The 25,658-nt window shown below is 38.4% G+C and overlaps 2 protein-coding genes across 2 annotated transcripts; one reads left to right on the top strand and one right to left on the bottom strand.

The window, feature by feature from the left end:
* Positions 1-426: 426 nt before the first annotated feature.
* LOC137272949 (uncharacterized) lies at positions 427-3,694 on the bottom strand. The gene has a single exon (XM_067805375.1). The coding sequence runs from the start codon at positions 3,692-3,694 to the stop codon at positions 2,969-2,971; it is 726 nt and encodes a 241-aa protein (XP_067661476.1). The 3' UTR covers positions 427-2,968.
* A 10,403-nt stretch (positions 3,695-14,097) lies between these two features.
* On the top strand, positions 14,098-24,913 carry LOC137274499 (uncharacterized). The gene is made up of 4 exons (XM_067807718.1): positions 14,098-14,214; positions 16,213-16,386; positions 17,090-17,213; positions 19,434-24,913. Exons 2-4 carry the CDS (start codon positions 16,269-16,271, stop codon positions 20,386-20,388), a joined length of 1,197 nt encoding a protein of 398 aa, XP_067663819.1. The 5' UTR covers positions 14,098-14,214; positions 16,213-16,268; the 3' UTR covers positions 20,389-24,913.
* The last annotated feature ends 745 nt before the right edge of the window (positions 24,914-25,658 follow it).

Below are 25,658 nucleotides of genomic sequence, written 5' to 3'. Positions count from 1 at the left end.
ACATTTTATTGCCTTCCTTCAAGAGGCTTTAGAAAAATGATAATATTCAGCACACGAATTGAACGATCCATGGCTGTTTGTAGAGATAAGTATACTGTGAGTTGCAGTGACCGGATTTGATTCACTGCTTGGGCAATAAGTTTTTAAAAGTCGTATATATCAACGATTTCGTTCAAATTTGAAATATACAATTACCTAAGTCTAGATTTTTATTTCTAAATATTATTGCCCAAACAGTGATTGTGACCCCGGTGCCATGAGTATACTTATTTCATTTCAAAATAATACATCACTCCAGCAGCTTCTCTGTACGAGGAAGTCAACATATCCTACAGAGACATCAACTGGTGTTATTCAAATACCCATTGAACCATTCAATTATTATATTAAAATACGGACGACACAGTATTCACAAATAAGAGACAATTTTTGCAATTTTCATAATATTTATACACCTTCAACAACAAAGTAGTGTAGAAAATCGTGAGCCCTCAAATACATGTGTACATTCTAACGAGAATATTTATCTAATACCATATGCATTCTCGTCCGTAAAGTATGAAACACAAAAACACATTCTTACTCATTCACGAGAAATCTTGACGGCTAGGTTCCTGCTGCATCATCAAGTTGAGTTTATGAATCAGTGTCAAACAACGGTGTTCCACAATGCACCATCCGGCCGTCCAAATACATGCGAAGGCAATTCATTTAACCACATACATAACACGGGAAGATCACATAGTAGAAGTCAATACTGGGAAGAGCACAGAACAAAACGTTTGTCACCGATGCTTCAATTAACGACATGTCCTTCGCTTTTTTTTGCTTTTTTTTACGTTACAGAGGCATTGAATGTCACTTTTGTGCAAGGGTCGTTTGGCGCTTTAACGTAAAGGACGTTCGATGTTCGATAGTACCTAAAATGGTGTGAAATAAAATACAGACGCTGAGGACCTAAGTACTAGAGAAGCAGCTGGAATACTGATTGACATATATGAAAGATGGACTTCTTGAAAGTTAAAATCACCGCCCATGTTCACCCATTTAAATAGAATAAATAGAATAAAACAGCAACACCACTGGTCTGGTATACTTCTAGTTCTGATGGATAAATTCATGGAAACCGTTGGTTATTTGGAGGATATCAGATCATCGATATGTTAAACACCCAGGACAAATGGCCTTATTTTGACTTTGTCACGCTAGAACATGCTAAAACTGTAAAAAATCAAATATGAAAAGGGGGAAACATAGACGGCAAAGTCCGTAATTTCAGAGAATACATTCACAGATTCAAGGGTGTGTTATGGAAGCATAGCTGGAGCAGAAGAGACCACGCAGTGGCCACAAAGAGCACTTTTGGACATCTCTACCTGACGGCCATATTTGAAGTCAGAGCCAACCTTTTGGACATTTTGTAAAGTAATCATTGGTCGGAAATAACACGTTTCACCTTCGTTGGTGCCTCCTGGAGTAAGTGAGTGAATGTTGCTTAACGCCGCATCAGCAGCTGTTCGAGGGCTCTGGGAGAGAAAACTGTATTTTAACAGAATTCTGGAACATAGGTGTAAAAGGATCTAAAAAACTAAATACAAGTCTTACGCCAAAGTACAACTTGCGTATATACATAAGAAAAATATATATACGCTTAAAAGTAACGCGAAAGTGAAGACTTCTTTATAAATCTAGATGTGTGGAATCATTTGGAAATTGATGACTTTGCAATCATGTGTAATAGTGAAAAATCTAAAATGGAGGCAAATGCTGTCCTTTGGAGTGGCATGCGCAAAGGCATTGTATGCACGTGCGAAAGGTCAAACAATATCTGTCTTAGTGTTACTTTTTATGAGAGTATATTTTGAGCAAATGAATGACTGCGCAAAGGCCATATTGCAAATCGGAATCAAATACCAAACTGTCCTACAATAACAACCTGAGCAGTTAATATCCCTTTGTTTTCCTAAGAGATCGCACGTACTTATATACAGAGACCTTTCACACATTATGATTTTTGCAGATCACAATAACAAAGCCAGTCATATTAGATCCAACAAACAGTTATCAGCTAAAGCATTGTTGGCACAGCCGGTCATCCATACAGGGCGATATGTACAGTACGTACAGGAAGATATACATAATTATTATATGCAACACTCAGTTCCAAACGGTATATAAGACAGGGGCGAGTAACTCTAGCCTATACCTAAATAGTGACAGGCATTTTGTAAACTTGCAGGAAAAATAGGTTCTTAAACGTGATAGAATAAATGAAAAAAAAAGAGAAAAGTCATAATATTTTTTGCTTCACATATATGAAGTACAGCCTCAGACTGAGAGGCAGGCGAAACACCAGTCATCAGTTATTTTTCATTCTGACAAAGGGCAGATTTGCATAAAGCAATCTTAACGCTTAGCGGATCGCAGTTCACCATATTTAATGGTTTACCTGAGATAGATGTAGCGATAAAACAATCCAACCGTCTTTGGAGACATCGTTTCAATGGCATTGCATCACATTAGGTGCGCTATTACGACAAAAACAGTTACCATGACAGCATAAGCAAATGACGTCACTTACTTCATGGAACATGATTAGGTGTCCCTGTTACCCTGGAGACTATAGTCAATACTGTTTACAATCTGTAAGGATTGTTAGAACATTTTCGGAAGATAAACGGAATTTTATAGCCAACGGCGTCTCAAATGTAGGGATAACTGATCCGACTGATATACATATATCAGTCTGGTGAAAATATAGTGACACTGTTAGCTTACAGCCATTTAATCCCAGTTTGTCACAACGTCTGCATGGGGCTATACCATGCATACCATGATTCGCTAGTACAGACACTAGTTATACTGTTCACTGTGTTCCCCAGGTATCCGAGGTTCCTCTGATTTTGTCAAAGGAAGAGCATCAGAATTAAAAGAGTTTCATGGAACGCTAACAACGGTGAAAGTGTTTTTAGTCCGCGGTTTCCTCTTCGTTACCGTGGTCATATCCCTGGTTCACAAATCCTGGGTCTACTTCTTCAATGTCATTAGACTTCACATCTTTGGCTTTAGCAATCCTACGATTATTTAACCCCACAGTGAGCCCGGCAACTAGTCCTATAATAACCCCAGAAGCTGCCATTACAGCTACAATGGAATATCCGAGTTGTTTCTCCTTTTCAGATTGGGCAATGGCAGTCGGTGCTGCTGGCGCCGCGGATGAGGTTGTAGTCGTTGGTGGGGATATGCTAGAGCTGGCTGTTGAAGAAGATGTAACTGAGCTGGTGTTAAACGCAGATGTTGCAGGAGAGGACACTGTGCTGGTGCTAATTACCGTGCTTGGTCCAGACACGGTCTGACTTGTGGTTGTAGGAGTGCTCGATAATGCTGCTGTAGGTTTTGGCATTGTCCCTGTACGTGAAGGTGATATTGACGGCTGTACTGGTGACGAACTTGTTGAGGTTAAACCATTTGAACTGTTACCGCTAGAGTTAGTTGTCTGCTGTGTAACTGTGCTTGGATGTGATGTTGACTTTGTTGACGTTGAGTTTGAGCCATGTGAATTTGTAGGACTTGGGTTTGTTGGCAACGTTGTTGTAGGTGTCGACGTCGATGATTTTGCATTTATCAACCCACTATCAGACAACAGCAGGAGGTGGATAACACCTATCACCAAGACAGTCGCCGAGATCGCCATTTCTACCAAGTCGTGTAAATATACATACAAACGATAAGCCCAATTTACAACACACACAGTAATGGAAGTCTACAGTCTTCAGTAAAATCCAGTTCAGGAAACTGTACCACACTCATCTAACAACACACAGTATCCAAATAGTGCTATCACAGTGACAAGGTACGTCCATCCAGAATGTACTGCGCTATGATCAGTTCTCCTCGTACACTCTTATCATGTCAACATTATATACACACTGGTATTGCGTTAGTGAAGACGCACAATGTGTGATTTACGTCCCACCTGTCTCTTTTCTCTCTTTTTCTGTCTCTCTCTGTCACCACTGTGGACGGGGAAGTGGAGACTTGTCGTCACACCAAGTCTCGTCATGTCTCATATTGAGCAAAGTTCACTGTTATCTATCCAAGAACACTTGTTGCCAACTTGAGATTAACAGCTGAAAAAATCGTCTTATCAAAATGTGCACGTTCTCTTCAGAACTATTGATAAGGAGGTAGTGAGGTAAAGTGAAATGGGGTTTCATGCCGTACTTAAGAACGCGCGTACGTGCGCATGTGTGTGGCTGTAAGTGGCTTATATTAACCCCGAGCTTACCAACCCTTGTCGTACCAATTAATATCAAGCGCCAGATAGGGAACAGCAAGTACTATATGTTAACGTCATTTGGTATGACGGGGCCGGGGATCGAACTTGTGACTTTCCAGTCTCCGGGGGGACAATGTAACCACTACACCACTACACCACTGAAGCCACTGAGGGTAGTGACAGAAGTGTAGTCGCAACACACCCTTCCTCATATTTTATTTGGTTATATACATGTTATAGGTATGTCGTATGACGAGGGCAAGAAAAGGAAGTATGGGAGGTTGGTTATTTAAGACGAGCTGTCAGTCCTTCTCTCCGGTTGTATCCAACCAACTAAAATGACTTGTAAAAGAAAGTACACATCTAATTACTTTATCTTTTATACTTCAGTTTAAATACTGAAGAATTTTATCAATTTTACATAAATAAAATGGCATTTCACGTTTTTTTTCCCAAAAAACAATCCATCCATTTTCATCACCACAGCAAACACACTTTTTAATTTGAGCAGGGACGAGGGGGAAGCTCAGAGTGTAAAGCGTTCGCTCTTCCCGCCAAAGACCCGGGTTCGATTCCCCACGTGGGCACAATGTGTGAAGCCCATTTCTGGTGTTCTCCGCCGTGATATTGCTGGAATATTGCTTAAAAGCCGTGTTAAACAAACACCCTCACTCCCTTTTCACATTTTTCTCAAATACGTAGATGCATGCGTTGCCGCGTCGTGTCAGAGGCTGCGGTTCTCCAGCCGTAAGACCAGTCTCGAACCCATTCCCTAAGGCTGCAAGAATGTACTGCTTGACAAGTATTAGATGAGCCAGAGCAGTGAACGCGTTTGTGACAAGCAGGTGGGGCAAGTAATCTGGACGAATACACTTGGCTTTTACAGGTAGATTGGCGATTAAGCACGTGCAATACATGCTGGCCGTAGTGTGAAATCAATACCGCTACTGTTTAGCACGTGTCTCGTAGACCGACTTAGTTCAGCAAGACACTATCACGACACGAGTCAATTTTTGAATGTTTGCAGATTTCAGTTAGATTAACATGTCCAAGTTAGGGAAGCATGGGCAAACTGTTCATTCTCAACCTACAATGTTATCATTTACAGGGAAAAGACATTTACAACCAAAGCAGAGGTTATTTCAAAAAGTAGCCTTGCAATAGTATGATATAACAGTCAAAACACGATTCACACAAGGAAATTTTCTTTTCAATATTTAGACGACATCCTGTTTCCCTCTTGTTTCAAATGGGGTGTTCTGGAGGACGTTCCCATATATGCATATTGAAGTCATTTGTCAGGTTGTGGCTCATTTTACGAAGCTATATGGCCCTATATGAGGTCGTTGTATACAGCTTGATTGTAGGAACAAATATGGCAGCCAAGATTGCAGTTTACACAGCGGGTGCAAGTCTTATTATCAGATAGCAGTGACCCGCTGTTCAACCAGGAACATGAAACGTCACTGCGTTATCGTCACTCGTAATCTCTCCTCTCTACTCGGAAAACGTCAGTTCGTGACTCTACACGTTCTGTCTCTGTCTAGTATATTTATACTTCATCATACATCACGTTTGTTTGCAGTTTAATGGGCTGTCAGCGATATTCTAGCGATAGATGCTGTCGAGTTTGGATCAGTGTGGATCATTCATGTTCGCCTCTAATTAGACTGACATACGATATGGTTATCACATATAAATATATTTCTACAAAATAAAACAAAATTTATTTCATAATCCACATGGAGCCCTGACCTTAGTTTCCGCAGCTGAGGCAGTCTACACTTGCCAAATCATTCTAGATGTGTTTTGGTATAATGAATTCAGTCTCAAGGTCTGAGAGACAGATTAGCACATAAGTACCGACGAATGCTTGTGGAAACCTATTGTTATTAGCGAATCCCGTTAAAATGTGTCGTAACATTTTAGAACTTGAATAATTTTAAATACCTTTAAATTCCTAGCATGTTCTTTTCATTAATTTAAATGCATTCGTAATCATGTTTTGGATCTGAACGTCTGTTGTATCTGTGTCCAAATTTTTGAACATGTATACTAGAGGTCGGGGTGTAAGCAATTTAGCAATGGAAATATTTATGGGAAAGGAGGGGAGTAAGTGATTTTGCACATGGTATACCGGGGATGGAGTGTAGAGGCTATTTACTTTATAATACATGTTGATTCAATGATTCAGTCATAATGTAGGCTACGAGCTACTTTATAAAAATCCTTACACACACACACACACACACACACACACACACACACACACACACACACACACACACACACACACACACACACACACACACACACCGGTACACACACACACACACCGGTACACACACACACACACCGGTACACACACACACACACCGGTACACACACACCGGCACACACACACACCGGCACACACACACCGGCACATACATACACACACACACACACACACACACACACTCTCTCTCTCTCTCTCTCTCTTTCTCTCTCTCTCTCTCACACACACACACACACACAAACCCCTATAGTCTGTTTGCAATGATAATGTACCGATGAATTTCACTTTATTTAAACCGAAAAGTGATAGCCAGTCCTCATTATTTTACCTTCCTAATCAACATTAAATCAGAGAATTATTTTCAGCTTAGGATAAAAGTTATATAAGAAACGATATTAGATATTACTGGTTTGGGGTAACAGAATGAGTTTGGCTTTACGCCACACTCACCAGTATTCTAGCTATATGACGGTAGCATGTAAATAATCACGTCTGAACCAGACAATTCAGTGATCAACAACATGAGCTTCGATTTGCGCAGTTTACATGTGTCAACCAAGTCAGCGAGTCTGACCACCCGATCCCGTTAGTCGCCTCTTACGACAAGCATTATCGCCTTTTATGGCAAGCATGGATTGCTGAAGACAATATTCTATACCTGATCTTCACTCACATATTATTGGTTTGTATTACAAGGGGGTAAGTGCAGAAGATGGAACCGTCAAACAAATATGCACGTGCAGTACGTGATGAGTGTTAACTTAGACCAAACCTCCTTTAATTTTCGGTGTTTCGTCTAATGTGCATACCCTCTTGTAATACAAATCATTTGTAGCGATTTGAAACTCTGATCGTTTATTCAACAACTAAACATAATTCTGACATTTAAAATTTCAACTGGCTAAGAACAAGTGTAAGGATTCGCAATCTCAATTTCACATTATTTGCATTACATGTTGGCTGAAAGTAACTCATCGGTATGTTTTCACTGCAAACGTGCTATAAGTCTATAGCCATAAATTGTTAACGTTATTATTCTTAGAGTAGTCGTGCCCATACAGCTGCTCCGTTAACACACCAATCTTGAACAAAGAATGTGACAAAACTAAACTGATAAGCACCTCTGTGTCAACAGTACAGTTTCTGTGAACAATATTCTTGGTGGGGTGTCACAATTGCATTTCGCCTGTGAGCAAGTCGTATTTTTATCAGGCTTGTTTCTCATATTTTTGTGGACATTTATCGAAGTATAAGGATCACAAATGACCTAGCCCCGCATACTCAAAAGGCAGCTAAGGCATGCACACAAATCATTATAGAACGCTTACGTACGATTTGGGCAAAACTGACCATGAGAATTCCATAGAACCATATAGAGAGCTTGCGCACGAGTCCGGCAAGACTCCGGTGGGTAAGTGAGTATGATTTTGTGCCGCTTTTAGCAATATTCCAGCAATATCACGGCGAGGGACACCAGATATGGGCTTCACCCATTATATTCATGTGGGAATCGAACCCGGGTCTTCAGTGTGATGAGCGGGTACTTAAACCATTGGGCTACCTAACCGCCCGCAAGACTTCAGGCGAAGAAACAGGACACACAATTTAGAAGGGCTCTGGGCGATAAGCGCAAACATGTTTAAACACGATACTAAACGACTACTAAAGTTAAACGTAAATTCGGATGTGTTTCAAAGCAAGGGCATGCTGTTCGCTGTCAGTTCTTTGGTATCTCAATAATAATAATTGATTTGTACAGCGCCTTCCTTTCATCTTATACAGCTCAGTGGTTCTTAAAAGTTTCTGAAACTTAATTTAAGAATTATAGTTGTAGGCACCTCCATACCTCTCTTACTTGCAAAGTGTGAGCACATTTAATGTGTAAACCATTCCTTAAAATCAGCAGATAACACGTGACCTCTAGATATTTCAAATGATTTTCGCCATTCCAAATGTAAATAATTGCTAAAAACATGCAATTTACTGGACATTATAGCGTGTTCACATATCTTAAGTGTACTAAGAAATTAATATTATTCAAAATGACATGCATGTAAGACAGAAGAAATGTGAATATTGTTATCCAGTTTCATACGCACAGAATGAATTGTATGAATGTATTTTATTGTATAAGATGTATGTCAACTAATACCGTGGCTATACTACTGGCATTTCAGACACATGAGGGAAGCTGATGTCCCAGCTCTCTCCAGAGTTTGACCTTTGGGGTCAGTTGACAGAATGGTTAGGCTGTCTGGGTTAAGTTGAGAGATATGACTGACTTGCTGGTTGCGACCGAAACTAACATTATAGGGAAACGTAGTAGGTATGCTTGAAGTTGGCGATCTCGTAACGATTAGAATACAATCTATAGGAGGCTTGAGGTGTTTATACTGATTCCTAAAATATACATTTGTATATAATTAACCTAACCTAATGTGTTACGAACATTGCACATATCTAAGTACATCGGCAGGATGTGCGTTATTTTCAGTCTCTCACATTTTTACTGTATTTTCTATTTACCGAAAACGGCCGAACACCAGGATCTGGAACACATCGAACCCCTCTGAAGAAGCTTGAGGACATGCTCACAACAGAAAGCACTGATGATGCCAACACTGGCACTCTGGTAGCCTACTTCGGCTGTTTCAAAACTATTTGCACCAAAGTAATGACAACGACTCCCAAAGAAGGAGACAATTTCCGACTACAGTGTACATCGTGCAACGCCTTTCCCCCAGTTGCAATAGCATCAAATGCGCCCTGTTGCGCTTTCTCCTTGAAGATATCGAACAAGTTGGCATAGAAGCACAGATAAACTGTAGCGCAAATGAGATTGCGCAGCATAGAGAATATGACAAGTCCTGTTATACGCTAGCGAAGCGCTTCGCTCTCATGTAAGAAGACTGGTCATTTGTGTTAAATCTGGACGGCTCGGTATTATTCCCCATGTTAGCAGTCTCGGGGAGAGGGGAGGTAGCCTGGTGGTTAAACTGTTCTCTCGTGAGGCCGAAGACCCCGGTTCGATTCCCCTCATGGGTACGTCCCATACTTTCTCAACCTACGATGTTCCCATTCACAGCTGGGACTACCCTAAGTTGGTTTAGTACGAAGATGTCGTGGGCGAAACAAGCTGGACCACATTTACTTATTACCAGGTCATATTGACATGGTTTATCCCCTATGATATCCGTATGAAATATGCCACCATTTCTTGTTTGTTTCATTTTAGCCACCGCCCATCACGGGCGTGTACTTTCTCTCGCCTGGTTGTTTATACAATGACCGAAGTGGGTGGACCCACATTTGTATATCGCTAGGCTTAACTATACATGTTAGTATTGGTTAGTATTGGTATGTTGGTATCGGTATATATTTTGTTGGACAAAAGCTCCATAGGACAGAAGCCCCACAGACAAAGCCCGCCGGACAATAGTCGTTTCGGACAAATCACTCCGTTTTGTCTGTGTTTGTCTGTTGGTTTATACCACAATAATGTAGAGAATCGTAAATGTACGTGTGAGTTCTGACTGATTTGGAATTATAATGGATATCAGAGTATTTTAACAGCGTAGAGTCATGACAAATGTGCACTTGATCAAATCAGTTCTGACTCGGGTATCTTGTGGGAACAGCTGTTCTCAGAATCCCGGATCCTCACCTTCCTGTGTAACCAGGAAGATCCTGTCTAAACTTAATGAACCTCGGTTATATACCCGATAACCTCAAACTCTCCCGTCAGCATTAACCCACATTGAACGCGCAATAGAGTGTCGCGAGATTGGCAGACTGCAGCTTTTGCATACTTGTACATTGCAGTCGGTAATAGCAGAGATCATATAATATATCATAGGGTCTCTGGTAATAGTAGTTGCAGCAGGCGTAACAGAAGCAAGCGTCCTCGAATTTTATATACACTAGTTCAGGGCGAAAGTGTGCTTTATTACATTATACATGGTGGTAGAGCGAACTGTATTTCTTAATTAGTAGTTTATTTGCATTGGTATTTCGTTAGTTTGTTTGTGTGTTTGTTTGTTTGTTGTGTAAGGCCGCACTCAGCAACATGCCCGCTATGCGGGGGTCTGCGGTCTGTAAATAATAGAGTTGGCTATATCTTTTCGGACGTGTTACTTATTAACACATCTCTGCAAATCACGTAAGCTTTCAAGCAGGTAATTCCTATGTACATACAAGTTAAAATATGTATTTCATTTATTCACTCAAATTCTTTAACGCAAAGAAAATCAACCATGTCATTGTCTTTTGAGTTGTATACGCCGTGTTGCAAATTCGATTTGAGCAAATCTTCTTTATCTGTGAACAGTATGTCAAGACGTAGTTCGAGGACTGTACAAAAGGAGGGTGCCCACAGTACCCAGGCTAGCTATTCTCGAAACGTTCTTAGCCCTACGACCTTCTTAAGCCCATTCTTAACATGTTGGCTACGATCAAAGTTAAGAATTCTTAGAGCTACGAACGTTTCGAGAATAAGGGCCCTGGTCATGAATTGACAGCATGAGTTGGTACCATTTAAGGTGTCTCTAGAGGGTTGTGGCCCTCTTCCTCTTTTAGATCCACCATGTCTGTACATAACCTATCCACCCCGGTCTCGCCCATTAATCCCTCTGCACCGTCGGCCGTCTTTGAATTGGCCCTCACAATGCGGATGTACGAATGAAAGTTGCAATTGCAATATACAAGATGACTTCATCTTCAGAGTGTAGGAAGAACTGTGGGGACTGTGTGTTGGGAAGTCCACTGTTTATAAATACATTCATGAATTTTGTTAGATAATATGTGATGTTTTGCTTCCAGAATATGTAACTCTTCCCTAAAAAAGATGAAACGACACAATATAATCACATTGCAAATTTGCACGTGTAAATATACTTTTGCATCTGGTGCTAAGCCCTGACCACATGTAAATTTGCCCAAGTGTGTATTTACATACATGTACTGGAGTAAATGCGTACATACACAAGTCTGTAAAATTTGGTCGTGTGTGCATTTATACATTAGTGGGCAAACAGGTGCACGTGAAGGTTGCCTAACACATGCACTTCTATACTGTGTATATTGTATTAATATAGATATCTGGGTGTCCCGATTGAGCATAGTTTTATGCCGCTCTTGGCACTATCACGCCGTGGGACACAAGAAATTGGCTTCACACAGTGCACCCATGTAGGCAATGAAACAAGGTCTTCGGTGCGAAGAGCAAACGCGTTAACCATTAAGCTACCTCGCCTCCCCGTCAGTTTTCTTGTTACGCGAACGCTTTTACACATGTCTGTATAAATACACCCGTTTATTCATGTCTGTATATATACACCCGCTTACTTATGTCTGTATATATATATATATATATATACACCCGTTTACACATGTCTACATATACACACGTATTTACTCATGTCTGTGTATATATGGACCCCTTTACTCATGTATGTGTGTATATATAGGACTGATATATACATACATACACACACACATACTCGCACGCACGCGCGCGCACACACACACACACACAAGCCAGAGAATGATATGTAAAAAATATTGGCAATGAAATTGGCAACAGTTCAACATACTGAATATAACTGTTTTGTACTGACTTGATAACTTTTCTGGGGACGTTTTGAGGAGGACTGACTGTGTTTCCTCTGGCATTCAAGTAATTATAAACTGTACAGATTCAATCAACATTCCATCATGTGAAAAGGGAGTGGGGGTGTTTGTTTAACATGGCTTTTAAGCAGTATTCCAGCAATATCACAGAGGGGACACCAGAAATGGCTTTTCACACATTGTGCCCATGTGGGGAATCGAAGTCAGGTCTTTAGCGTGACAAGCGAACGCTTAACCACTATGCTAATCCATCGGACCTTTTCAGTCGTTGTTGATATACCCATTTACTTACCACAGATACCAGGGATAATCTATAACATGTTCGAGTAACCATGTATGTACCTATTTACACGCATTATTAAATTCTTGAATGCAGTCTATATTTACATGTAACACGTACGTAAGCTAACAGTACTTATGAGAGTAAAGGGTGTGTATGGGAATATGAGTGTTTCCATTGATACATATTGTTCATTATGCCTGGTTATATGTCACAAACACACACACACACACACACACACACACACACACACACACACACAGAGAGAGAGAGAGAGAGAGAGAGAGAGAGAGAGGAGGGAGGGAGGGAGAGGGAGCATATGTACAGAACAACGCTATAGATGTGCGCAGGACTGTCATTCATGTCAAAGACTTTACACAGACCTTCTACAAGCGGGTGTGGAGATAAATATATCTAGAAAGACGACCAAGGACGTCACAGTTGTTTACATGATTGTGACCATTTTAGATGTCATAATGATAGCTGCACAGTGTTCCGAAAAGTATAAGAAAAAATGACCAAAGACATGAAAACCTGCTTGTCTACATTTTGAGAATGCTGTAAATTTTGTTGCCTGGTAATATCTATATATTTCTTGTAAAACTTTGAAATTTGGTTTGGTTTTCTCATTATGCGGTTATAAGTCACATTTGATGATATGATGCGGTTTTTATTAGTACTAGTACTTGTAATCAATATATGGCCCGTATAGACATCCTGCTTCATACATTATATAGGGCATGGCATCATTAGACCCTCACTGACACCGTTAAAGTCTGTCCATAAAGTGCTCTTACTTTATCTTCTACATGATGTGTTTGTCACAAGTTCCGCGTTTAGTTCGAAAATAGAACGTCCAATCACACGGTTCTATCTGCTTCCCGTTTGTTTTCCATGTCATGTGGATCACCTGCGTAATGGAGTGGGTTGAGTGTCAGCAAACCGAGGGTCGCAAGTTCATCCCCGCTCCATGTTATACAGACGTATACGTAAAAGGCGGTACTTGTTGACACCCTGCCTGGCGCTCGGCGTTAAATGTTAATACATTGAATGGTGTGTTTGGAGTCTGTAATCGAAGGTGAATTAGCTAGGTATCGGTGTTATACTGCAGCGTTGTATGTAAGTGGGCTGCCACTGCTTCCAATTGTAAATATTACACATACATACATGTACGTGCACGCACACTTGCATGCATGTCCCTTTCAAAGAAGAATTGTAATGAACGCGAATTAGTTGACATCTCACTTCCAAATTAACTGGGCTGTGATACTTAATTGGCAGTCATGAATATTGTCTACAAGAAAAATATGTCGGGGTATTTTTGGTTTAATCTGAACGGAATTTCAGTGAATTTTAAGCGAGTAGTCAGAGTGGCATCAACTATTCCTTGACTAAGATAGGTTATACGTTATTCCCGTTTTGATGAACTGAATTAACTTTGCCTAGTCCTTGACGTGCTTTGATTCTAATCTCGATGATGCCAAATTCGTTGCTCTAAGCTTCTATCCCTAATCAGACGTAATGCCATGAAGGGAGAGAAGGACTGGTCAAAGCGGCTTTAAATTGATCCCACCCTTACAAGAGTAATCAAAACAATTAAGAGAGCAAGATAAAGGTAGATAACTCTCATGTAGCGTAGAGGCTCAGATGGCGCTGCTTCAGAAACTTCCGCTCAAACGTCAAAGCGAAAAGCACGGCGAGAAGTTATGGTGTGTTTGGTCAAGGTTGCAGATTTAACAGATCCCTTTGGTACAATATTGATGCATTTTGTAGATTAGATTAAAGTATGCATTGGAACAAAACACGCGACTTTTACATAGTACTTCCAAATCTCACGACTGAACAAACAACAATTTAGCATTGTGAACATGTTGATGTTCACACTTACGTCAGAATGACATACTCTTACAATATTGACTCATTGTGGAATCTACATGATTGCAGATTTGGAGCTGTTGTACATCTTTCTGGATTCCGCTCTAGTGATCTCGCATGGTTTGTCAAAGTTACTAATTACTTCAGCTCCTTAATTCAGAAAACATTGATGAACCCTTTGATCAGCTGCCAGGGCACGTGCCCTACTCTAAAAGTTTGAGTAGATTTCCATTATAATGTAGCATGAGGGCATCAATCCAACAAGTCAAAGCAGATCTTTCCCACTGATTATAGATTTATATTTAACGTTTGTCTATCTAGTGAATTACTTTATCAAGTTATTGAATTATCTTATCAAATAAGATTAATAAGAAATGATTTTATCAATTTGTCATCTGCCACATGACTTAGTCCAGTATCTGTATTCCTAATTTCAATCTGCACATTCTTATCTAAAATGCAATGTACATTTGAGTTTGTGATGTATTATGCTTTGTAATTATATTATTGTTAGCAAAGAAGTAAATATGAATCTATGTTACACACTAATTTGGGTTTGTGAATTAGAAGTGTAGCTCCAGCTGCTCACCTTCTCTACTTGAGTGTGATGTCATGAGTGGGGCAGTAGGGTAGTCTTGTCTTTAAAGTATTCGCTTGTCATGTGCAATATCCGGGTTCGATTTCCCACATGGGTACAATGTATGAAACCCAATTTTGGTGTCTCATGCTGTCGTATACCTGAAATGTTGCTAGAAGCGATGTAAAACCATACTCACTCACCCATGAACTTAAATATTTTTTGGCAACAAGAAGTTTTGTTCATTTATGGATGTATATTTCTCTGTTCTCAAAATAAAGAAACAGAAAGCTAAAGTGAATTGAGATTGATTCAATAGAGTGAATGGGAAAATGATTAAATATTGTAAGCAGTTCTGAACAGAAGGGTTTTAATCAGACTTTTGAAAGTGGATTCACAGTTGGTGGCTTTCAGTTCTGATGGCAAAGTATTCCATAATTGAGGTGCAACAGTGGAGAAGGCTCTACCACCCATTTTGCTTGTGGATACTGGTTGTGACAAGAGGAACTGTTCAGAAGAGCATAGACTTCTAGATGGCTTGTAAATGTTGATGAGCTCTTTGAGGTATTGAGGTATTTCTGTAGAGGTTCAGTGAGTTAGTAACAGGATTTTATAGGAGATTCGCTGTTGGACAGGCAACCAATGGAGGATTCCAGAACTGGAGTGATGTGGTTAGTGCGTCGTTTACGTGTAATCAATCTCGTGGCAGAATTTTGTACTCTTTGTAGACGTGATAGAATCTTATTAGGGAGGTTGACAAGAAGAGAGCTACAGTAGTCAAGGCGGCTAATGATAAGTGTTTGCACAATAAGTTTGATGGTGTCCAAAGTCATGAGGTATCTGATTTTTCCAATATTGTGTTTATGAAAATAGCATCTTCTGCAGACAGAGCTGACATGGTCTTCCTTGGTCATGGTTGACTTGTTTGTTTTCAATCGCTGCACATGGTACTGTGGACTGTAACTATTAGTCTATTGCGTAACAAATTTGAGTATCATGTCAGATCAGTAGTTATAACTATGGCAAATTAACAATCAACATGGGGGTTACGTATTGTGCATCAATCACTTAACTACAATGTTATATTCATGAATAATTAGTCATATACGTTACCCAGTATTCGTGATGCATATGATATTCATCACATAGTGTATTCGTTGGAGCCCTAATATACACCAGGGGCTGTACCATGAAAATTTGTAATCAATAATATACAATGTATTTATTGTGATGTTATTTTTTGTGCAAACGGTTGCTTTTGAAGATTAAGATTATCAATGTTTGATATGTTTCAGTTCGTGCCGCTGTAACTGTAAAGTATGTTGCAGCTGTGTAAGTCCCCATCTTAATCATGGGTAATCGTAAGAGCAGCCACAAGGCAGGGGCCTACAGTGTTACATTACCGCACTTCACTCGAGCTTGGGACTTGCTGTATTCTGGAGATGTTCAGTTATGGTCGCCAGTTGCAGGTGAATTCATACATTTAATTCCAGGTTTTGGACTTTGTAAGAATAAAAGTTTCTTAGATTAATTGTAACCAGTCAGAGTGGTATCATTAAAATGTTCATTTCAATTCCATTTGCAACCCAACATTTACATTTAATGCGACAAAGTCGAGTGCATAAAGGCAGTGTTAACTAGAACAGCAATAGCTATTACAGTGCAGAGTAGTATTTACAATATGTTAATGTTGCATAATACAGAAACATACCACAAGGTATTGCTTGCTTGAATCATGTGCATCTTTAGCAGGACTCTAGTTAAGGCTGTATCAAGGTATGTACAGATCAAAAATACACATGATACCATGGGGAAAAGATTAGAGACCATAGCAAATATACTCCACAGCAATAGTGCGCAGTCTTGGAATCATTTACAGTTGGATTTATCTGAAAAAGGAATGTTTTATTGTTTATTGACTTGCTTACACAAGAGTAGCAATGTTGTGGTTCATATATAAGATAAAACACAAGATTACTGATATGCCATTGAATTCCATTCAGTACTCTAAATGTACTCTTTTAGTTTTTCTAGTACTCCTATATTGAAAAAATGAGGAGTATATACTCCTGATGTTGAAAAATTATCTGGATCCAAGTCTGAGATGTGGTTTTGACATCAGATTTAAAATTGTTAGTTTGAATTAATTTATTTATGATTTTTATGCTTTAGGTCGCTATGGATTTGACAAGTATGGTTATGGCTGTCGTGAAAGTGACTGTGACAGGGAATCTGTGTGTCTCCAGTACATTCGAGCTGTCTACAACAAGAACAGGAAATATGTGGATATTGAAAGGTGGGCACTGAATGTTCGTGATTATACCAGTGCAGTGATATTTTGCCTAATAGTATCAAAACAGTCTGTCCTCTTTTATTGTCAAAGGATTTTGTTAACTCTCATAACAACAAATGAACCTGACCTGTAATGTTTGAATTTGCCTTGTATGGATTTTTTTTGCATTCATGGACAGGTGATTGAAGTTTATCGAAAGAGCAAAGAATAATTCTTTTGAATTCTAAGTCTACAGGGGTGGTGAGTTTGTCTAATGGTTAAAGCCTCCGCTTTTCACGCTGGAGACTCTGGTGTGACTCACTCACTCACTAAAGTCTACAGTATTGACATTTTTGTTGCTGATTTGTTATGTAGTTTTTGAGTCCACATACATTTCATGACACGTTCTGAATTATGTTTTGGGATGTACAGAAATTTCTTAAGATATTAATTTAACATTAGACTGTATTGAAGTAGTTAAAAGATATTTATTTATCATTAGACTATACTGAAGTAGTTAAAAGATATTAATTTAACGTTAGACTATATTGAAGTAGTTAACAGATGCAAAAAGTTGGGGGAAGGACTGTGAATGTTTGAGGTCCCAGTTGTGTAAGGGGCAACAATTCATTGTGTAGAGTTGCATCCCTTGATTTTAACAGAAACTTGCTTGTAAGCATTCCATTTCTTATATGTTTTATTGACATCCATGACCTGCATTTTTATCCCCCCGGCATGTAATGTCGATGCCTTGTCAGTCTGCCTGTCCATCTGTAATCATTTTGTTTCCGGAGCAGAACTCAGAAACTGTTTAATATTTTTAGACCAAACTTGATGGACATAATAATCTCAGCCTATAGTTGTGCCTTTTGCTATTTACAAAGTTTGGGCATGTTTATTTTTTTAGTTTTTCCATGGAACATTTTGGTGTTAGTCTAATGATGGGATGGGCTTTGTTTCCGGAGCAGAACTGAAAAAGCGTTCAATATTTTTGTGCAAAACTTGGTAGATATATCAATCAAAACCTGAAGTGGTGCCTTTTGCTATTTCCAGGTTTTAGTGATTTATTATTTTCTCAGTTTCCATGGAAACGTTTTGGACCTAGTCTGAAAAGTGAGAGGTGTGTTTCGTTTCCAGGGCAGAACTCAAAAACTTCTCAATATCTGTCTGTAAAACTTGGCAGATATGTGTGGCAGACCCCAAAGTGGCGCCTTTTGATTTTTAAAGGTTTTTGTGATGTATTATTTTCTTAGTTTCCATGGAAACGTTTCGGACTTAGTCTCACAATGAAGGGATGGGCTTTGTTCCCAGAGCACAACTCGAAAACCATGTCATATCTTTCAACAGATCTTGGCTGATATATGAGACAGATCTTGAAAGTGTGACTTTGCTGATTACAGATATATGGCATTTATAATTTTCATGAATTCCATACAAACAATTCAAACATAGCCTAAAAAAACAATAAGTAACTGTGAGATGATTTGTCCTTTCAAATATGTGGGGTCCGGGGGATATGTCATCTTGTGATGTCTCTTGTTTTGGATTTTCCACCATGATAGGATACATATTCTGCACCATTGATGACACTAGCTGACTCTGTGTTGCGAAGATAAGCCTAATTGGCCCGTCATATGTCATGATACATATTCCTGCACCATTAAGTGGACTCACTCTGTGTTGCTAATTTAACCCATATTGACCTTATGTACCTCATGATACATTAATGGCACTCACTAACTCACTCTGCTACGATAAGCCTAATTGGCTAGACATACCTCACGATGTATATTCCTGCACCATTAATAGCACTCTCTCACTAACTCATTCTGTGTTGCTAATATAAATTTATACTAGTATTAACCCTACATACCTCATGGTACATATTCTACACTCACTCACTCACTCACTCACTCACTCACTCACTCACTCACTCACTCACTCACTCACTCACTCACTCACTCACTCACTCACTCACTCACTCTGTTTTGCTAATATAATCCTATATTAACCATACATACCTAATGGTACATATTGTACACCATTAATGGCACTCACTCACTCGCTCTGTTTTGCTAGTGTAAACCTATATTGACCTTACATATCTCATGGTACATATTCTACACCACATTTGGCACTCACTCACTAACTCACTCTGTTTTGCTAAGATAAGCCTAACTGGCCTTACATTCCTCATGGTACGTATTCCATGCAATATATGACAACCTACTATTGATATTTCAGGTTCAAGCAGCCTGGAATACAGATTCCTGTAGACCACTGCTTTGAGTTCCAGCGACTGATCTCGGCCGGACATGAACTCAACCAGGTGGCTGCTGCATACCAGGATCACTTGGTGCTGTTAGTGCTCCACCATGTCAAGGATCTAGTCGTCATTTCTGCATTCCCATTGGTCAATCTTCATACCAAAAGGGTCATAGGTATTCTTGCAGCCCCTCGCAAGAACATGACAATTATCCATTGTGATTTCACTCCTGACCTTAAACAGACTGCCATCTTGTTTTATTCGTGTTCTGGAGAGATGAGATTCTGTTATGATCTGTACATCTATTCAAATGAAACAACTGAAATTATAAAATATGTCACATTGAACCATGAAGTGCAGCCGTACATTGCCTTCGATCCCAGGTACAACTGGTCACGTATTGCAGTGGCTAATTATGAGTGTAAGAAAGAAGGTATTACTCATGAACTTGTTGTATTTTCCCTAGATGAGTGTAAGACTCTCCAAAGAAGTAGACTGTCCCTGCCAACTTTGTTTGGCAGCAGCCGATATAATCTGCTGTACAGCAAGGATGGCACATTACTCATTCTTCAAAAACTCACGGAAGACCGATTTGGTGTGACATCATATTCAGACATCTACATCTTCAATTCAGATCACATGCGTCTGTTCAAATACATTACGTCCTCTCTGCCTGGGCTGTTCAACATTTGTCGCGTGAATTACGAGCCAGTCTTCTCGAAGTGCGGCAGTTACATGAGGATCCTTGACCACAAGCCCAACACTGAAGACCAGGGTGTGACCGTACAGATCTACCAGCTTCCTCGTATCATCAGCCTGCAGAGTCAGTGTCGGATTGTCATCCTCAACAGTCTACAGAGGGAAGCAGATGTTCGGGCTCTTCCTCTGCCCAACAGGATCATGGGCTATCTAATGTTTAAACCACAGTTTTAGTGTGTGAGGATAAACCTGGGTTACAAGATTTTAATCCTGAATTTTCTCAGTTCGGTTCTCCAAAAATGTTCAGCATCTCTCAATTCTCTCTGATGAAAATAAATTATGCCAATAATTAATGGTTATGGCAGGACAGGTTAAATATAGTAATGTGAAAAATTTGTTTGTTAGTAATATATTTTCTTTAATATTTTGGGATAAATTCCCTGGACCAATTCACCACAAGTTTGTTTTGGAAGTGACATCACAATTTCAACTAAAACTGACTTGGTGAAGAAAAAGGAAAAACAAAAAGAATTCCTCTATCACTGGAGTAACTGAATAGGAATGCAGTGTATGTAGTACATCCAGTTCAAGACAAAGCAATGATAGTGAATGAGTCCAGAGTTTCATCGTGACGGAAAGAAGACAAAATGTTGTCATAGAGGATGCCTTGTTGGCAGCACCAGTTGTATCAGATACAGAAAAAATTCCTGGTGTCTGAAACATTAAAGTTTGTTGCACTGAGCACATAAGTAAACACAGATTAAGTACTTTTAAGCCAGATAAAGTTCACTCATCAATCTTATAGTTGTTATAGATTAAGTTCACTAAAGACATTAACCCAAATTAAGTTCGTATATAAATGTTCTGTTTACATGTTAAATGTTGATGAGGTTAAGTTGACTTATGGACACCAAAGCCAGATGAAATTCATTTATATTTACTCATGTTTTAGAATAGAGTCTTTCTTTCAGGAAGGAATATTTTATGCATTATCCAAAATGTCAACTGTGTAATTTGTATAAGCCATAAATTCATTCCAAATAACTAACTGCCATGAATAAACCAAAGAAAATAAGTATAACCAGTGACAGTCATAATTCCTCTAGTCGGCATGGCCAGTGCTTAGTATTGTTGGTTAATTCCTAAATGTGCAGAAATAAATTTTATGTGCTCATTAATCCAGTACTGCCAGTACCTTTATAGCTAACACTCTGCCCCTTTAGCTAAAACTAGTGCCAACTCTGCCACTCTTCAAAAAGAGACTCAAAAACAGACCTCTTTCAAAAATATGTTTCGTAAATCCATGGTTTATCTTGTGCATATGAACTGTGACTTGTCAGCGCTTTGAACATTGCCTCTGTGTGGTGGAAGTCAGTGCTATATATTATTGTTGTTATTATTATAACAGGTGGAACATGTTCATTAATAGTAGTTTCTTTCACTATTCTGTTTGCCTGTAAGAGAGACAGATAGTTTAGTCTGCTTCCTCTACATCCAGAGCATCAAAGATTTTATACTACGGCAATGCATTACCACATGATGATGTGGAAGAACACTGTGGCAAGACCAACAGCAGTCAAAGTGGCTGTTGTCACTGTCAGCATCTTCATGTGAACCATCTCCTATCCAATTATCCAGTCACTATTTGACCTTTCGTGGTGGGGTTGTGGGGAAAGGGATGGTGGGTGTTGTAGACTTCAGTGTAAACATTCATTTCAGTTTTTGAAATGAATTTTCAGCAGGTTTCAATTGAAGTATTCTAAATAATTAATCCATTTCAATCATGACAGTAAATAAGTATTCTATCCGACGATATAACACAGAATTATCAAGGATGTACGTACCTCCCACTAAATATTAGATGATCCTGTTGATTGAACCACAATAGTATCATGAAATGCTTAGATAATGAGTTTTGTCAGGTCAATGTATGTGTTGATAAGAACAATATTATGATGTGAGTTTTTAGTGGTTATAGCTAACAGGTTGTACAAGTATGAAAAGGAAAGCTCTGAAGTAATTGTAAAGTTTTCACCAAAAAATAGATTTTCCTGTTGCCACCCTTGGTTATAGCACAAAATTACTTTTACAAACTATGCAACACAAACAAGATCTAACAAACATGTATCATGCATTCCTGTTCTTCATTACTATTGTTAAAATCAATAATGGCATTAGATAAGTGCATTGAGATGTTTCTCCATGGCAATTTAGCATATTATCAGGTTTACCAAATCTACTTTCAAGGTCCTTATGCATATTTGAGTCACCGGAGTTGCCTTCTTTTATGCATTGTTTGTCTTTTAAACAGTTCATTGCAGGTAATTGACTTAGACGTTTGTACTGACATATGCAATTGCATGGGGCTGTTTTTGACTGCTTTTTTTAGTTTTGTCCAGCTGATTTTCAAATATAAGTGTTGTCACATGGTTATTTTTTGACAGCATCAAATAGACATGATTAGCAGGCTTCCATTGTGTCTGGCGCAAAAAATTGGATCCGACTTTGAAAACGTTAAATTAAATGTTCACATTTCAGTGTTAAATGTTTCATTTTTTACAAAAAAAATTAATGATGATTAATTAAAATCATTGTGTAGAATATTCGTAGCAGGCATTTGTTATTAATGCTGCATCAGACTGATTCAGACTGAGTAGAATAATATCCCTTTGTATGACCTTGTATTAAGATAAGCAAGGATTGTGAAAATTGATCAATAACACTGAATAGATTTTCCAAGGTGAAGTAAATTGAAATGAATTATACTGTGGAATAGCATTTCATCAATGTATTATATGTCATGATGTGTTTTTAAAGGTGTGATACAAAGGGTTCAAAATATTTGCCGTCTTCAACAAAGTCAGTGTAACTTGTTCAAGCAAACATTAGTCTTGGACTGGGTGTTTCAGTACATTAAGAAGCCAGTTGTTGAAAGATGGGGTTTATACACATAACCAAGTGCCTGTGGAGGGTATCCATTGTTTCTAACAGCATTTGATACAGCATAGGGTCTGTATTAGTTGTTGAAGGACTCTATGCTTACAGTATTTTCAAGTGTATTTTAACCTAATGAGAGGCCAAATTAAGAGTGTTCGCTTGTCACACCGATGGGATGAGTTTGATTCCACACATGGGTACAGTGCGTGAAGCCCAATGTTAGTGTCCCCAGCTGTGATATTGCTAGGATATAATACAAGTGGCATTAGATTATACTCACTCTCTCAGTCAATTGTATTTGTGTAGATGATTCTGAAACATTATACATGTGCTTGCCCTATTTTGCATGTATGGATGTATGGTAGTCCTAGTGATCGTTGTGTTTTGAATGTTGTCTTTTGATGTTTTCATAAAGCCTGTGTATTTCCTGGTTTACGGAGTATTGTATGGCAGGGAATCAATACAAATGTCCTGAATGATCAGATACATATACATGTGTAGCTGGTGGGTGGTAGATATTGAGTGGAATGAACTTCCATCTCAAAGTTGGCACTTGACAAAGTGTGAAGATTTCTTTTATGACAACATGTTCAATGTAATGTTATACCAGTATTTTTATACAGCTTGTTATTAGAGATCTGTGAAATTTTCAACCGAATGATAAATAAGCCTTAATTATTTTCATAATGATGTTAGTGGAAAGCATTCAGTTCATTGCTGGTTATTTTTCAGTGCCATATTTATGATGCATTTGCAGACATTGTTATGTTTAATATCATGATCACCAGTTATTCAAAATGTGTATGGAGCTAACATCAAATTTTCATTCATCATGAAACAGTTAAGGCATTATCAAGATATAGGATTATGTAAGAATGTAGTTTGGTCACTTAAAAAAAATAGTTTAAAAAAATTTTGGGAGAAGAAATGTGAGAGTAACTGTTTTGGGCATAAATTAAAAAATACCATTTTAAGGTCAGTGAAATAATTATGTAAGGAGATATGCAGATATCAATTTGGGAAATACTGACATAAAAATAAAATGGTGACGGTTACTGAAATATTCATAATCAGGGTGTGTTACTTTTAGTATACTCAAAAATCATGTAAAACTGTTTATAAAATGTGCTTGTACGGAGGGACATACAGGAATGGAATGTTTTAGAAAATGACAGACATTTAATCTTTTTTTTTTTTTTTCAGTATTCATTGAGCAATATCTGGTTTGATTCATAGCAAATGAGATGTTCCTAGTGAACCTAATTTATGGTGTCCCTCTCTGGGATATTGCTGGAACATTGCTGAAAGTGGCTTAAAACTGAAATCACTCACTACTGAACTGAAGCTGTTGCATGTAAGGGATTTCATGGTGATGTATTTATGCAAAATGGTAGTATGTTTGTGGTATAAATTATTTTCTAGTCATCAACAGCCATATTGATTATGTGATGATATGCTGATTGTGTTGTGCTCAAAATGTGTTTTGATATAGGTTGAGTGATATGTTCTCTTGTGACATAAATGGCTTGAGAATTATGTTATTGAAATATTTCTTTATTGATGTCCTATAACTTTGTGCCAAAGATACATTGTATTTTGTTTTTAAATGTTTGAAGTATTCATTATTGGAAGAATTACCATTCTGCATTATGATAACTTTAATTATTTGAATCTCATTCTTGTTATTAGATGGTCAGTGCATAATTTCCTGACACCATAGTGCTGTTTTTCAGAACAAAAGTGAGTATTATAAAGTTAAATTGAAAAATGCATTTGTGGGAAATTGTAGAATGTTAACTAAAATAATAAAATATAAAAAAAATGTTGAAGTCAAACTTTACTTTCCATGTCATATTGGCCTGCTCTGATTTCCTTATATACATTAACTAAGTGCAGTAATGCATCACTGAAATGATAAAAAGGAACATTACTCTTATGATATCAGTGGTGAAAATAATTAGAAAACAATTTGCTGGAACAATTGAGGATATACACTCTATCAGGGCAGGTTGGTCCTCGTTAATTCTGCTGTGTTAAACCTTTTGCCAGGATACAAAAATAAGAAAACAAAAGTAATGGATAACAAAATTCTGTTTCTTTGTATTTATTGATGTTTTAATGTGGATTCCTACACTGGTATCAGGCTGGTATCAGGCAGGCTTCCAACATAGTTTTGACAGCTATATACATGTATGTGGTATGCAGTGATAAAATGGAAATAAGAAACATTAGCCACCCTAGGTGATTAGCACAGACACAACTGGATAGAGCCACATGTACAGTACTGATATATTAACACTCTCAGACCTGATCAATAGTCAGTGTTCTTTTTTGTAAGGATATGTGCAGAAATAGAATATAAATATGTAGTCAAATCTTTTGTGTGTGAAAATTTCATTACAAACCTGAATCATTTCGAACTTTTCTTCTTTTATATGTGGCTGTAGATTAGAATATATGTGTTCATATGTTCATAACACGCACACAAAATAATTTTTGCAATTTTTTGAGTGAAAAAAACAGGCTTCTGTGTTAACACGAACACAGCCAGTGAAAATGCCAATCAA

This window comes from Haliotis asinina, chromosome 2, assembly GCF_037392515.1.
Source record: "Haliotis asinina isolate JCU_RB_2024 chromosome 2, JCU_Hal_asi_v2, whole genome shotgun sequence".
NCBI lineage: Eukaryota > Metazoa > Mollusca > Gastropoda > Lepetellida > Haliotidae > Haliotis > Haliotis asinina.
Note: the sequence above shows the minus strand (reverse complement) of the source record. Positions and strands in the feature narration are given on the sequence as shown.